Below are 14,273 nucleotides of genomic sequence, written 5' to 3' on the forward strand. Positions count from 1 at the left end.
GTAGACAAGTATTTGATAACTTGAAGAGTGGAGGCAAGTTCTGTTTGGAATACAATGAGCGCAGTTGTGATGTCTAGAATTGCGTTCGTATTGTTCCTGTTACTTCATGGGCATTTATCCAATGCCTGTACAGAAGATGAACTAGTGTTCCTCCAAGTGGTATGATGTTTTAAAAAATACTCTTAATGGAAGATCATGTTAAAAATAAGTAATTTTATATGCTCAAGAGCATTCTAAAATGATTTTCGAATAATCGATATGAAAAGTTTATAGTCCACTGCAGAAAACTGCATTTAAAAGCTTTTCCATAAAAATAGATTTTATGATTTTACATATGAAAATAGACGTAAAACTATTCAAATCAATGTGTTACAAGAAATTAAAATATTCTCTCTAGTAGGGCTGTAAATATGGTAATTTTAATTTTTAAATGAACTGGATTACAGAATTTAAGAGCAGTTAATTCACTTATTGCAAGAGATATTTAATAATTTTCTATTATTGAATATGAATAATAATAATCTGTCTAATATAATCTATTATTAAACAGAAATAGTAATCATAATATACCTATAAGATTTGTATGTGTGATAATTTCAATTTTTAAATGAACTGGATTATAGAATTTTAGAGCAGTTAATTCACATATTTCAAGAGATATTTAATAATTTTCAAACAATAATAAGCTGCCTAATTAGATATGTGCATGTGTTAATTTTAATTTTTTAATAAACTGAGTTGAAGAATTTGAGAGCAGTTAATTTCCTTATTGTAAGATAAATTTTAATATTAATATCAATTAAATATTATTTAACATAAATAATAATAATATGCCTAATTAGATCTATATATGTGATAATTTTAATCTTTAAATTAACTGAATTGAAGAATTGGAAAGCAGTTAATTCCCTTATTGCAAGAGATATTTTAAATACTCAAGTATTATTAAACATAAGTAATAATGGTTTATCTACCTATGAGATCTGTATATGTGATAATTTCAATTTTAAACGAACTGGGTTGAAGAATCTTAGAGAATTAATTTATTGTAAGAGATATTTAATTTTACTTCTTTTTAAATTCATCATAAATAATTTTTCTTTTATTCTATATTTTTGAATATTCAAATAAGTCTTTATAAATTAACTTTTTTACTTTTACAAGGAAAAACGAACTATATATTAAATTATATCTTACATCATTTAGAATAATGCTGCAAATATAATTATCATATTATATAAAGTAGCTCCTTCAATATAGCTCCTTCGAAATGATTACAGTTTTACATTAAAAAGTCTATGACAATCAGAAATGTTCTTTCTTTTCTTTATATTTTATATCGGCACTTATCTATCCCATATACTATTCGTATAAAATAATACCGCAAAGAAAAAAGTACTTCTAATCGAGATTTGATATTATGGTCTTACAATAACCATTTTCTATGGTAATACTTAGAAATAAGAGTCTACACAGTTACAGAGAATTAAGAGTCTACAGAGTTTCAGAGAATTAACAGTCTACACAGTTACAGATAATTAAGGGTCTACACAGTTGCAGAGAATTAAGAGTCTACACAATTTAAAATTATTAAAGTCTTTTAGGGTGTAGTGGTCAGCACGCTCGACGCGTATTCGAGAAGACCGTGGTTCGAGCCCCGATGAGAGCATTGGTCATTTTTCATCTCTCCTGCTTTCAGGATAACCTAATATCTCTACAAAGTATCGTATCACTTGGATTAATTCTCAAGCTACTCAGAATTGAAATTATTTAAACGTGAAAAGTAGTCTAAGAATCAGGATAAAAAATTAGAAAATAATAGGAAAAATATCTGAAATTCGCGAATTTATTTGACGTTTACTGAAAAAATTGATATTCACGAAAGTTGAAAAAAGTCTTCCAAATTTCGCGAAAATTCATACCGCAATAAACTTAAAAAGGTAAAAGTAACGAAACTGATGTGCAAATTTAAAGCACATGAAGCCAATTACGAAAAGAAAATTATTAAATGTCTTGTCTTTGGATGTAAATAATTTAAATTCTTCCGTTAAGTCTTTAAGAATCTTCTGTAATTATTTTCAAGAAACTTTCGTCATTTATCAAAAATTTGTCTGCCTTTTACTTAAAAGTTCACATTTCAGTGAAATACTAAGATTTTTCTTGTTAGTTGTTCATTTTTCTTTCTTTGATCTCTGTCTTTTTAGCCCAGAGTTTTAGTTTACGGTATTCTACTGAATTGATTACTATTATTACTATTATTAACACTTATTCTTCAAAGCATTTAACCCTAGGAAGAGTGATTTGAAAAATGTGAATGATAGGAGAATGCAATTATTTTTTAAATTCTTCTCCACTTAAAAGGCGACGTAGTCGACCAAAACATATCAACGAATTATCGTTCACCACACGTTTAGTTCGGGCGTAATTAGTGACTACTAAGGCTGTTCGAAACAGAAAAATAAAAAAAAAATTGAACATAAACTGCTGCTTCGAGTGGATTCGGAACACAGCACTTTCATTTGCTTCAGTCTGTTGTTCTGAACTAGGCTTTTTAATGCCTTTTCTCACAGTCCTTCGTTTCGCTTGTCGTCATGACCGCACAACATTTATTTTCTCTAGCCATTTGAGAATATATTTTAAGTCAGTCTTAATTCATGCGTCTTTTACGAAGCACACACGTTAAACTTAAACGAAGAGAAAAAAAAAACAATAAAGACTATAAGGTATTTCCCCCGGCTCTCTAGCGTGCCTTCGTGGTGTAATGGTTCTGCAGGCTGGGCCGGTATTCTAGAAGTCCGTGGTTCGATTTCCGGCGAAGGCAGTTGCTAATTTTTCTTCTCTCCGGATTTTCTAATTAACCTAATGTCTCTACAAGACAGCTGATCATTTGCCGCAGATCTTGTTAGTGTTACGAGACAAGCTTGGCGCGAGAAAATAACTCTTGTTGTTTTTGTTGACTAATGCTCACTTGTCTGACGTATAGTCATCCCAAGTCCACAAAATTTTTCGTGGCAAGAAGCGCAAGATTACGCCTGTCATTGTCGTTACCCTTCATTACAGGCTAGATCTACAATGATACATACATACACACACACGCCATCATATATATATATATACACAGGGTGTATCAGTACAACGGTGACAAACTTTCAGGAGAGACAGAGTACAATTTGAAGATGGGAAATCACATAGTAATTCATGGCCGGTAACGGTATGCTGTCATGGTAGTAATGACATAAATCACAAGATAGAAAGGACACGAACAAGGTGAGGAAACATGTTTATTACAGGACATGAACAAGGTAAGGAAACATGTACAGCAGAAATCAAGAAATAAGAACAAAAATAGATAACAATCGTCATTAAAGAGGGTGTTCGAAATTGTGACCCCGGACTGTCATGCACGCGTCACATCTCCAGTGCATGGAAGATGCGTGCGTGACACACGGTTCCTGCATCATGGTCCGGAGTTGTAGTTTTGAATACCTTCTTTGATGACAATTGTTGTCTGTTTTTGTTCTTATTTCTCAATTTCTGCTGTCTTTAATTCTTTTAAGCATAATAAACATGTTTTCTCATCCTGTTTGTGTCCTTTATCTTGTGATTTGTGTCGTCACTACCGCTCCACGGAAGCATTTCCGACCGTACGTGATTTCCTATCGTCTAGGTGTACTCTATCTCTTTCTCCTGAAAGTATGTCACCGCTGTACTGATACACCCTGCATATAAATTCCCCTGGTGAATTTTACATATATAGTTGCTGTGGATACATTAGTTACTTCAGAGTGTTCGTGTACAGCATTCCAACATTCACACACTAAATAGCACATTAACATGACGCACAGAAGCACTAGTAAGATACAACGAGACACCCAGGAGCAAGACAGTTAATGCTGAAGATGGGGCAGGATTCGGTAGTGCCCTGGGGGCATGACGAAGGTCCTATCCCAAAGCCTGCAATTTTTCCGTCAAGAATTTAAGTTCTCTGAGTAAAGCTGGAGGCTCAATGAAGAAGCGCATGAATGGCGCATCACTAACCAACAACCTCATGTTCCCTACCTTAGTGAGTGGGCATGCTGTTATGTAATGGGCTGGAGTGCCGGATTCGCGACACACACACAAGTTGCCGAGATAAGCCTAAGCAAACTTAAATGACACAATGTATGTCAGTCAGCTGCACATTTAGGCACGCTCAATTTTATGTTAACTTTCCTGTTAATAAGTTCTGTTACATAGGTGTGAACGAATTTAATATCTAGTACGCCTTTTGAATGAAAAGCCCTTGTTTGAACGAAGCCGAAAATAACAAACTACAGCTAGAGCATGTACGAGTGAATGCATAAGTCCTCATAGCTTGGTATTTTAATTATAATTTCAATTTAAACAATATATGTTCAAATATCTTGTTAGAATGATCTTTTTTTTTTACATTCAGGTATCTCGACATGGAAGCACATCGCCTAAGTTCCTTTACCCTACGGATCCTAATCCCAAAGAATTATGGAAAGAAGGACTTGACGACTTGACGATGGTATAAAAAACATTTTGCATGCTATTCGTTTTTTTCTTTAAAACCCTGAATGCATTTATTTGTAATAATCTCAAGATCTTATCAGTTATTTATAGTTGTAATAACCATTCTTTACATGGATAAGAGAAGGAAAAACGAGTTTTAGAATATGAAAAAAATTCTTATTTCACTTAATCTTTTCAGACATAATGTAACATTTTTTTAGATAAATGATTGAGTACATCTATATAGTTTAAGGCAGAGCTATCTGCTATCTGTCTAAGTTGGCTTGTATTTCCCTTTTATGTACACTCGTGTGCAAAATTAAGCGAATTCTCATATTATGTTGAATTTCTGAAAAACCTAATGGAGCGATTTTAATTAAATTTTGTATAAACATGCATTTATAAGAGAGAAAGAGGTATACCATTCAAAAATCATTTTATGTACGCATCATTATCAGTAACGCTAATAGTGCAGAGATGTCCAAAATCCACGTTGTGATATCGAATTGAACGTGAATGCAATATAGGTTATGGTCCCTCTCGCAGCAAGTTAAGTCGCGCACCGTGACGGTCATCTGGACAGCAGGTAGTCCAGGAGTCTTTTTGACAGTCGAACCTACAACTGAAGCAACGCAGCTTTCATCTTCGGAATGATTCTCAAAGGAGGGTAGCGAGGTAAAATTACCTTCTCAACAGCGACCCAGACATGCTCTGTAGAGTTGTTAGAAGATCTGGGTGGCGAGTTCATGCGGCGAATATCCTCACTTTCAGCTGATCGTGGACCAGCTGATCTCTATGTGGACGACCGTTTTCGTCTAATAGCAGGAATCCAGAACCAACTGCATTCCTGAAACGCCGAACGTTGGGTTCTATGATCTCCTGCATATATTGGATAGCATTCAGAGAGCCTTTGCCAAACACATGCAGGTGTATGATGCCGCCCACCTTAACACTTGCCTAAACCATTACACTACAATAATATAATGATCATTTTCCCTGTCGAGGGAGGGATGGTATCATACACCGGGGTCTCTCCAAATACAGATGTGCCGAGAATCAGTGTCCAGACTGAATCTTGACTCATCTATAATACCAGGGTGCTCCACTGAATTCTGGTTCATGGCGCGTGTTGTTTACACTATAGACTATATTAAACACATTCTCTTGTGTTCTCCAGTGAGCGGGACGTAAAGAGTGGACTTTCTGGCTTGCAGCCTTATCTCATAAAGTCTTTGGGCAACTGTAGACAGTGAAACTCTGGTTCCGGGGGCAGCAAACAGCTCACGTGAGAGCTGTGAAGTTGTAGCTGCCCTGCGTCGCAGCGCTGAAAATGCCAAATAACGATCTTTTTTCATCTTTTTGTAGCTTAGTCGACCTTGTCCAGGTGTTCTCGATATGTATTGAGCATCATGACACTGCTTCCGCAAATAGCAGATGACACTGGACACTACATTAAGCTCTTTAGCCACCTGCTCTTGTGATTGGCCTGCCTCGAATCTGCAGACGATTCTGTATCTTATTCCGTCCCCCATACCATTACTCATTTTACCTGATACACCCAGGAGTGTCAGGAAGTTAAGGGTTAATTCTGGAGATCTGACTGGCCAATCCATACGGCGAATATCCTCACTTTCCATGTAATTGTCGACCAGTCTTATGTGGACGAGCGTTGTCATCCATTAATAGGAAACCATTAACAGCTGCGTCCCTGAGAAGTCGAACATAGGTTGTAAGATCTCCTCTCTATACCTCATAGCAGCAGAAAGCCTTTGTCAAACACATGCAGGGATATGCGGTAGTCCAACATAATGCTTGACCAAAATATTGCACCTCCATAATGGTAAGTTCTCCTGATGAGGGAGGAATGGTATCGTGTTCCAGGCGTTCTCTAGAAACCTTGGGAATCAACATCCATATTGAATCCGGACTCATCTCAATCTCAGTCTTGCGGGAAAATGTTTACCGTGAAACTTGGGTTCCAGAGACAGCATTCAGCTCACGTGAAAGTTGTGAATCTCTAGCTGTACTGTGTTAGATCGTTGATAACGATAATTGAGACAAATAAAAGTTCTCATTTCTCGTTATGGATCTTGGTCGACGTTGTCCAGATCTTCTCGATATGATCCAATGTCCTGAAACTGTTCCACAAATTGCAGATGATACTGGACGTTTTATTGAGCTCTGCAGCCACCTGCAATTATTATTGGCCTGTCTCCAATACTACCGATAACTTTTTTATCGCATACCGTCTGTAATACGTAAATTATACTTAGTAAATAAACTTTGGATTTCATTTTGTAAACACATTAAACAAAATCTGAAACTAATTCATATTACAGTTTTTAAACTCTTTTAAAACAATATACATTTGTATAATTTATGACGTTAAATTATAAGTAAGTAATCACAAGATCTTTCCGAATGCTAAAATTATAAACATAGACAGCGTACCACAAGGAAAAGATGCTAACCGCTTCTGAAGAAACTAACAAGAGAAACTAATGAAATGTTATGTATATATGACTTTTATTCTTAAGGTTAAACAAAGACAATCTGAATCCATATGTAAAATACAAGTAACAGTAAAATATTTTGTATTACGTTTAATGGTGTGCAACGGATAAGTAAATGATTATAGCTTTTATTGCACAGCAAAATTAGGCTAATAAAATTTCCAAGTGTATTCCAAGTATAAAGTGTATTCGTGGAAGGTACCTATAGGCTTTATTTCCTTAAATCACTGTGTTGCTGAAATATAAATAATAAGAATAGATAAAGATAAAGAATGGACAAAGAATAAAAGATAATATAATAAAACAAAAGAGTAAATGAAAGATAAAGAATTTAAAATATTAAATTATTTTAGTAAAGATTTAGTAAAGTGTGATAAAAGTAAATAAGTATTCTAAATAACTATTCACAGCGATATGTGCTATCATTATGTTCATGAAGGTATTGCTTTCATGAGGCAGTAATTTAAGTATGACTGACATTTTACCCTACGTAAAATTATTAATGCCAATTGCAAATTGCGTCTGTTTGCGACATCAATCAAAAAGTATTACTGTTTGCATTATCAACCGCAAAAGGGTAGTTCGTCGACGTTTGCTGTGTAATTTCTCATGTATTGACGGAAAAAAAAAACAGAATTTTCATACCTGTCAAGCATTAATAAGTTCTCGAAGTCAGCAAATTTTTTGTAGAACATCTCTTTAAGTGTAAAGGCATGAAACTAATTTATTAATTCATAAAAAATTACTTTGCTTAGAAGTACACTTTGTTTAGAAGCTTTGCTTAGGCGTACTATTGCGGCTTTAGCAGTCTCACAAGCCGATTGTTTACGTTCCAGTAAAATATTTTGACCTAACGTATTCTATTGAATGCGTAGAGAGTTGTCAAAGTTTGAATTTAGTGTCTATTATTGTTTAATTTAAATAGACCCAATTGGTGGTTTCGTCTGCAGCACATGTTGTGCCTTTATGTTTAACTTGTGATTAAACTAGAAAGCTTGTTTAAACCTTCTCTGGTACCTTGCACGTTGTTTCAGGCGTAGCGATAACTCGTTGTCTAGTAGGGTTGGCAAGCTCCAGTTACAATAGCAACCTTACAAAGTATTATATCTATTTTGTGCTCTTATTGTCATATACTGTTTCTAACGCATTCCTTTTTAATTATTGCAGCTAGGAAAATTTCAACCATATGCTTTAGGAAGCTTTTTGCGAGCGAGATACGAAAACTTCATCACTTCTGATCCTATAGAGGTAAGATTTTCGAGTCCGATGAACATTCCGATAATTATCCTTAAAATTCATGAAACAGTTTCGTAAAATTAAGACCGCTGTGAATTACTTTTACCTAAATTTATAGGTCAAAACAGCATCAGACTAATTTCGCTTTGTTCAAATATGTGATGTATTTTTTCCGTAATCTTCCACCCTCGCATCCTAACAATAAATATCACTTTTTATCCAATCACTTAATTTATAGATATATCGCTTAATTTATAGAAGAAATAGAATGCTTCTATTTAATAGAACGTGTCATTTAAATATATTTCTACATTTCTATACTTGAGATCAAGGTCTTTTATTTCGATTACATTATCATGTTGATGCTCAGAAGCAAATAATGAATTCTTTTCAGGTTGAAGTATTCAGTTCTGCAAAAAGAGCTACTGTGAAAAGTGCGCAGTCATTAGTTACAGCTCTATACGCGCCCAATCCATACTGGGAAGTGGTCAAAAATTTTTCTTGGCAGCCCATCTACATTAAATACGAAAATGAAGACGAAGGCAAGGTAAGTGCTTACATAATTATTAGATAAGATGGCATATTTCGAAATAAGATTTTGAAGATAGTGAAGAGGGGAAGAGATAATCCGAGGGGATTTTTAATAGTAAGAGAAATCTTCATATGAAACTTCCGGATGCGCCAAATTTATGTGTACTGTGCTTCGCTTCTTGAATTATGCCCAGAGATTCTCAATTTCCATGACAATACCAGTTTCCATCAAAATATACAATGACCAGTTTCCATCAAAATATACAATGACCAGGTTCCATCAAAATATACAATGACAATACCAGTTTCCATCAAAATACAATGACAATACCAGTTTCCATCAAAATATACAATGACAATACCAGTTTCCATCCATTTTAGGGCCCATAAGCAGCCGAGCAGTAACAGCTGCTGGACACTGGTAGTTCGGTACGCGGTTCGAGTCCCGGCAAACGGGTTGGCTATATGGGCGTTTTTCGTGGTTTTCTCCATGTGTAACGTGGATCCGAGCCAGTTTCCCTTAAAAAGACTTCCACGGAGGGGCATCTCTCTCTTTCCGTGTAGTGTCTAAGGGCGGAGCAGGTAATAATTAAAGAAAAATGTTGTCCATTTCCATGAGCAACAGCCATTTTGAAATCATTATGAAGAAAATGTCTTTCTTATCGTCTGCTCGGGAACATATTTTTCAGAGGGAAACACCCAAGAGAGGATATTAATTTATTAATTATCAATGATCTCCTCCTATCTTATTTGAAAAGCATAACAAGAATTATCCATATATTCTTAAACAAATCTAATTCTTAAAGTTATAACAGTCCAGAACAGATCATAGTAGTCTACAACTTATAGTCTACAGCCTAACATGGAGTGTTATTTCTGTTCACAGTAAGTTACACCATACCACAAGTGGTCTCTATCATTATATTTAATTTCTAAATATTGTTCTTAAAATTACCCTTTACAAAATACTGAATAATGACTACGTAATGCTAAATGTTATTACATTTTACAGCAGTTTTGTCATTCATTCACGCATTAAGAGAGATCACTTATTGCATTTCAGATTCGAGTTTCACTTTTGTTTGGAAAACAAAATGTGTCAAGTATTGATACAGCCTGTCTATCATAAGAAAAGCTCTCGCCAATTAGTCTGAAGCTGTCTGTTGCCATAGAAACGAGCCTCGATCCATTTTCCGTAAGGATGTCTTGAAGATTTACTTTTCAGTTTGCCATCTTGGCGTATTTAAAGATGAATTGGCAACCTTGGTTTGCCCCTGTTTGAAATATACTGCCCCTGTTACTAGAGCGACCGCCACCCTCCAGACACTGTGGCGGGACATGTTCTCGTAGACAGAGAATAGCTGATGATCGTTAATTTAACAGTAACTCCGTTTCATTGGAGTAAAATACGTCTAAACTTTTAAAAAGACTATCAAAATTTAATTCAAGAATTCGATTTTCCTGGTGGATATTGCGAAAACTGAAATTATTGTTGAAATTCCAATAGCTGATTAGTCAAGACTAGTATGCATCCTTCAGTTGGCACTAAAAAGTTAGCTGTAGAGTCATTAGGTTTTTCTGAAGCAGGAATATATGAAAAATGAGCAGTGCCCTCGTCGTGACTCGAACTTGGACCTCTCGAATACGCGCCGAGTGTGCTAACCGTTACACCACGGAATAATACCACGCATACTGGAAAGAGGAATAACGTACTTAAAATAACCCCCGTATTTTATAAAAATACTTTAGAAAATAAAGGATTTAACATCCTGTATAACAGTAATCGACTCTATTTTCTAAATTTTCCTGTTGTAAGATCATCTTCTTTGTTCGTTCTCGAAATTCATCTCTGATTTTTATGGGGACTCTACGCTACTTCTCTGAATTACAAAAGATTATAAACTGCAAAGAGTGAATTACAAAAGACCACATAAAAGTACAGAACTATGAAAGAAGATGAGTAAAATCACTTCCGGTCTAACTAATGAATTCTACATAAAGTTATTAATCAGAAATATAAAACTAAATTGATGTTTTTGTCTACTATGCCTTCTGATAAAATTAAATTGACTTCTTTTGTTCTATGCAGTACTTTTCCAAACCATTTTGCCTCGCTGCAGATACGGAATATGAACAACTTCTGGCTAGAGATTCGGATGTAATCTTGCAGACATATCAGGTAGGGTAATCTTTTATGGATTTAAATAACGTTAAAAATTTCCTACATTTAATTAAATTTTAAAGTAAATTTTACATAACCATAGTTTTAAAAGGTCCTTCGTTTTACTTTATTTATAAAGTGTCATTTAAAAAGTTTTAAATGAGAATGTTTTTCTTCACTTTGCTTCGTTTATTGCCATTTCATTCTTATGACCAATGTAAAAGGTCCTTCAGTTTTGTAGTTTAGAGATACTTAAAAATGTCTTGATAATAATCCTTGAAATTACTTTTTTGGTTTCTCAGTTTATTTTTAATAATGCAGCATTATTTTCAAGTAGTATTTCCAAGAACAATACTGAAATTTGGATTTTATTTGTCCTTTTTCTTTCCCTCTTCTGTTTATAATTACGGTGTTACATTTATTGTGTTCATTTCAATTTAATTCTTATCATTATAATTATATATGATTATAATATATTCTTACAACTCTTAATGTAACTAAATTCTTTACATGTGTTTTCTTTTTAATTCAGCCATTTTAAAAAGAATAATTTTCTTGCAACCATAAAATTACACTGCCTTTTACTATGTATTTTGATTTTAAGTGAAGAACTTTTGCTATGAAATTTTATGCTACTCAGTTTTATTTTTTAAGCAGCCATGAAGATCAGTTGTAAGAAGTTTTCGTCTGGCAGAGTTGAGCAAATATTTCCTCAGATTCTAGAAAACATATTTCTGAGAAATACCTTAATTTTATTAGATTTTTCACTTCGTATCTTCACTTTCCCCTCTACCCTTTCGGTAATACTGACTAAGAATGTTAACTATTTTGAAGCTCAAGGGCACATCAGAAATGATGATATTAACATTGATCGTGAAATCTAATTTTCTCAATAGACTTAGAAGAGCATAAATATGAGTTCAAAATATGAAAAACTGTTATTAAGTGTCAGTATAAAGAGCAATTTAAACATATAATTAACTTTCATAGAACTCTCTTTAAAATTGTTATAGTTAATGGCATTTACTATATAATACGCAGAATTACAGTTACGAGAATATATCTTTTTTTATAATAATATGAGTCTTTTGAGTTTACTATGAGTTTTTTATTATAGAATATTTATGAAATATTTTATTATTAAAAACATTCTAAACTACTTGATCTTCATGTCCCCTTCCGCGAAACCGCAAAGTTATATAAACCGCATGAAATCATAATAGTCTTTTTTCAGTTTAAATATTTATGTAAAAAACACTACTTTGACATTCGACCTGTATTTGCCAAATATGAGAAACCGCGTGATATTGTAGCAGTCTTTTCTCAATTAGAAATTGTGAAAAAAATGTTGATAATTTTTAATTTACCGTGGAAGATGCCATGTCGTCTTCATGAAAAAGATATCTTACATCGCAATCGAATGTGCGTAAAAATGGCCACGCAGTGAAATTATATGTAGATAGATGAAAGCATGTCGAGGAACAAAATGTAAAGTTGTAAAAAAAAAAAAAAAAAAAAAAGAGCATTCAATCCGGCAACTGTTTTAGTGGTTCCAGAATACCATTCCTAACAACAGCGCTGCATTTCTGCTGAGCAGAGAAACTAACACTGCTTAATTGGTGCGATAAATAGTTCAGTATAACTATGTCAAAATACCACGATTGACTGGAGATATTTTATGACAGAAGTTGTTTTCGCTAGAGTTACTTCGACAACCTAAAGGGCGGATAAGCGTGCTAGAAAAATAGTAGAATTTGACAAGATTTTTTTTTCTTGTGGCGAAAAAACAACGCTGGCAGGATAGATCCACGTCGGTGGTTATTCTGTTGTGAAAGTGGCGAATGCTTTCTTGTTAAGGTTCCAAATCCGGAAAGAAGCGGACTGATATCAACCACGTAGTGGAAGGATCACACAGACCACGTAGTGGAAGGATCGGCAGTATATTCAGATTGCAGACTGATATTAACAATAGTAGACCAGTTGGTAGAAGCATCGACAGTATATTCAGATTGCAGACGTATCAATGATTCCAGACCACGTAGTGGAAAGATCGGTAATATATTCAGATTGCAGACTGATACTGACGATTGTAGGTCACTTGATGGAAGGATCGACAATATATTCAGTCTTCAGACTGATATTAACGATTGGAGACCACTTGGTGGAAGGATCCACAATATATTCAGATTGCAGAGGGGGCAGATGGAAGACTGATATCAACAATTGGAGACCACTTAGTGGAAGGATCGACAATATATTCAGATTGCAGGTGGGAACTGATATCAACGATTGTAGACCACGTAGTGTAAGGATCGACTATATATTCAGATTGTTGGCGAACCTATAAAACAGACGAGCTTAAAAAGGCTCGTTACAGCATTTTAATTATGAATCACAAATTTACTTTGGTTGATCCAACAACGGGTGCTCAAACCCCAAATATGGAAAGATTGTGGGGCTCTTTTAAATAGCGAAACAAAAGGCAAAGGGGAATCGCTCCACATCATCTAGAATAGTATCTTTCGAAATTCATATGGCGGAATCCTCTGAGAAAGGTAAGCCTTCTGATGTGCTAATCGAGAAGATATGGCAGCCGCAATGCGAGTAGTTTAAACATGGCGATATTCTTGCCACCGTTTTGATAAGGGAAACCGCGAAAATCAAGTAGTACCGACTTTATAATAATATTAGTTTAATATGAGATTTTATAATAATATTAGTTTAATATGAGATTTTATAATAATATTAGTTTAATATGAGATTTTATAATAAAATATTTATGAATCGTTTTATTATAAAAACATTCTAAACATATATTCTTCTTTTATAGACATTAATTCAGTTTTGGCAGACGAATAGTGGATTAGAGTTGAAAAATTTAGAAGATGTAGAAAACCTTTTTGATATCCTGAAAACTGAAGTAAGTCACAAAAACAACACATTTTTGAAGTTTATGTTAATCCATAAATAATGTACTTGCTAATTCAAATACTGAAAGTTTATATGATTTGATAGAAAAATCTGAGGTAGTATAGAACAGAATAATGCAACTATACAACATACAATATATAGCAACAAGTCTTGTTTGGCTTTCATGTTTAAGATGTTTATCTGTAATAAAATCCAATTCCATAACTATTTTAAAATAACTTGGTCTTAATAAATTTACTTGGTCTTCTTTTATCTTATTTTAATTAAAGAAAACTGCGGTCTATTCTTGCATTTTGAGAAATTTAAAGTATACTTACAATGAAATTATTCTCAGAGCCAATAACGCAGTGGCTGGACAACAAAATCCAAATAGTTGCATCTGGGGT

At 34.1% G+C, this 14,273-nt stretch overlaps 1 protein-coding gene across 1 annotated transcript in view; it reads left to right on the plus strand.

Annotated features, from left to right (window-relative positions):
* The window catches only part of LOC118204791 (prostatic acid phosphatase-like), a 34,189-nt gene continuing 19,916 nt past the window's right edge, over positions 1 to 14,273 (plus strand). Inside the window, exons 1-6 of the mRNA XM_035377085.2 lie at positions 1 to 159; positions 4,436 to 4,531; positions 8,196 to 8,276; positions 8,659 to 8,811; positions 10,885 to 10,974; positions 13,787 to 13,876. Of these exons, the coding sequence (XP_035232976.1) occupies positions 55 to 159; positions 4,436 to 4,531; positions 8,196 to 8,276; positions 8,659 to 8,811; positions 10,885 to 10,974; positions 13,787 to 13,876 (615 nt within the window). The 5' untranslated portion in view covers positions 1 to 54. The remainder of the gene's footprint in view (positions 160 to 4,435; positions 4,532 to 8,195; positions 8,277 to 8,658; positions 8,812 to 10,884; positions 10,975 to 13,786; positions 13,877 to 14,273) is intronic.

The sequence above is a fragment of the Stegodyphus dumicola genome, chromosome 3 (genome assembly GCF_044657685.1).
Source record: "Stegodyphus dumicola isolate Sdum_Otavi_A_Nest chromosome 3, ASM4465768v1".
NCBI classification, from domain to species: domain Eukaryota; kingdom Metazoa; phylum Arthropoda; class Arachnida; order Araneae; family Eresidae; genus Stegodyphus; species Stegodyphus dumicola.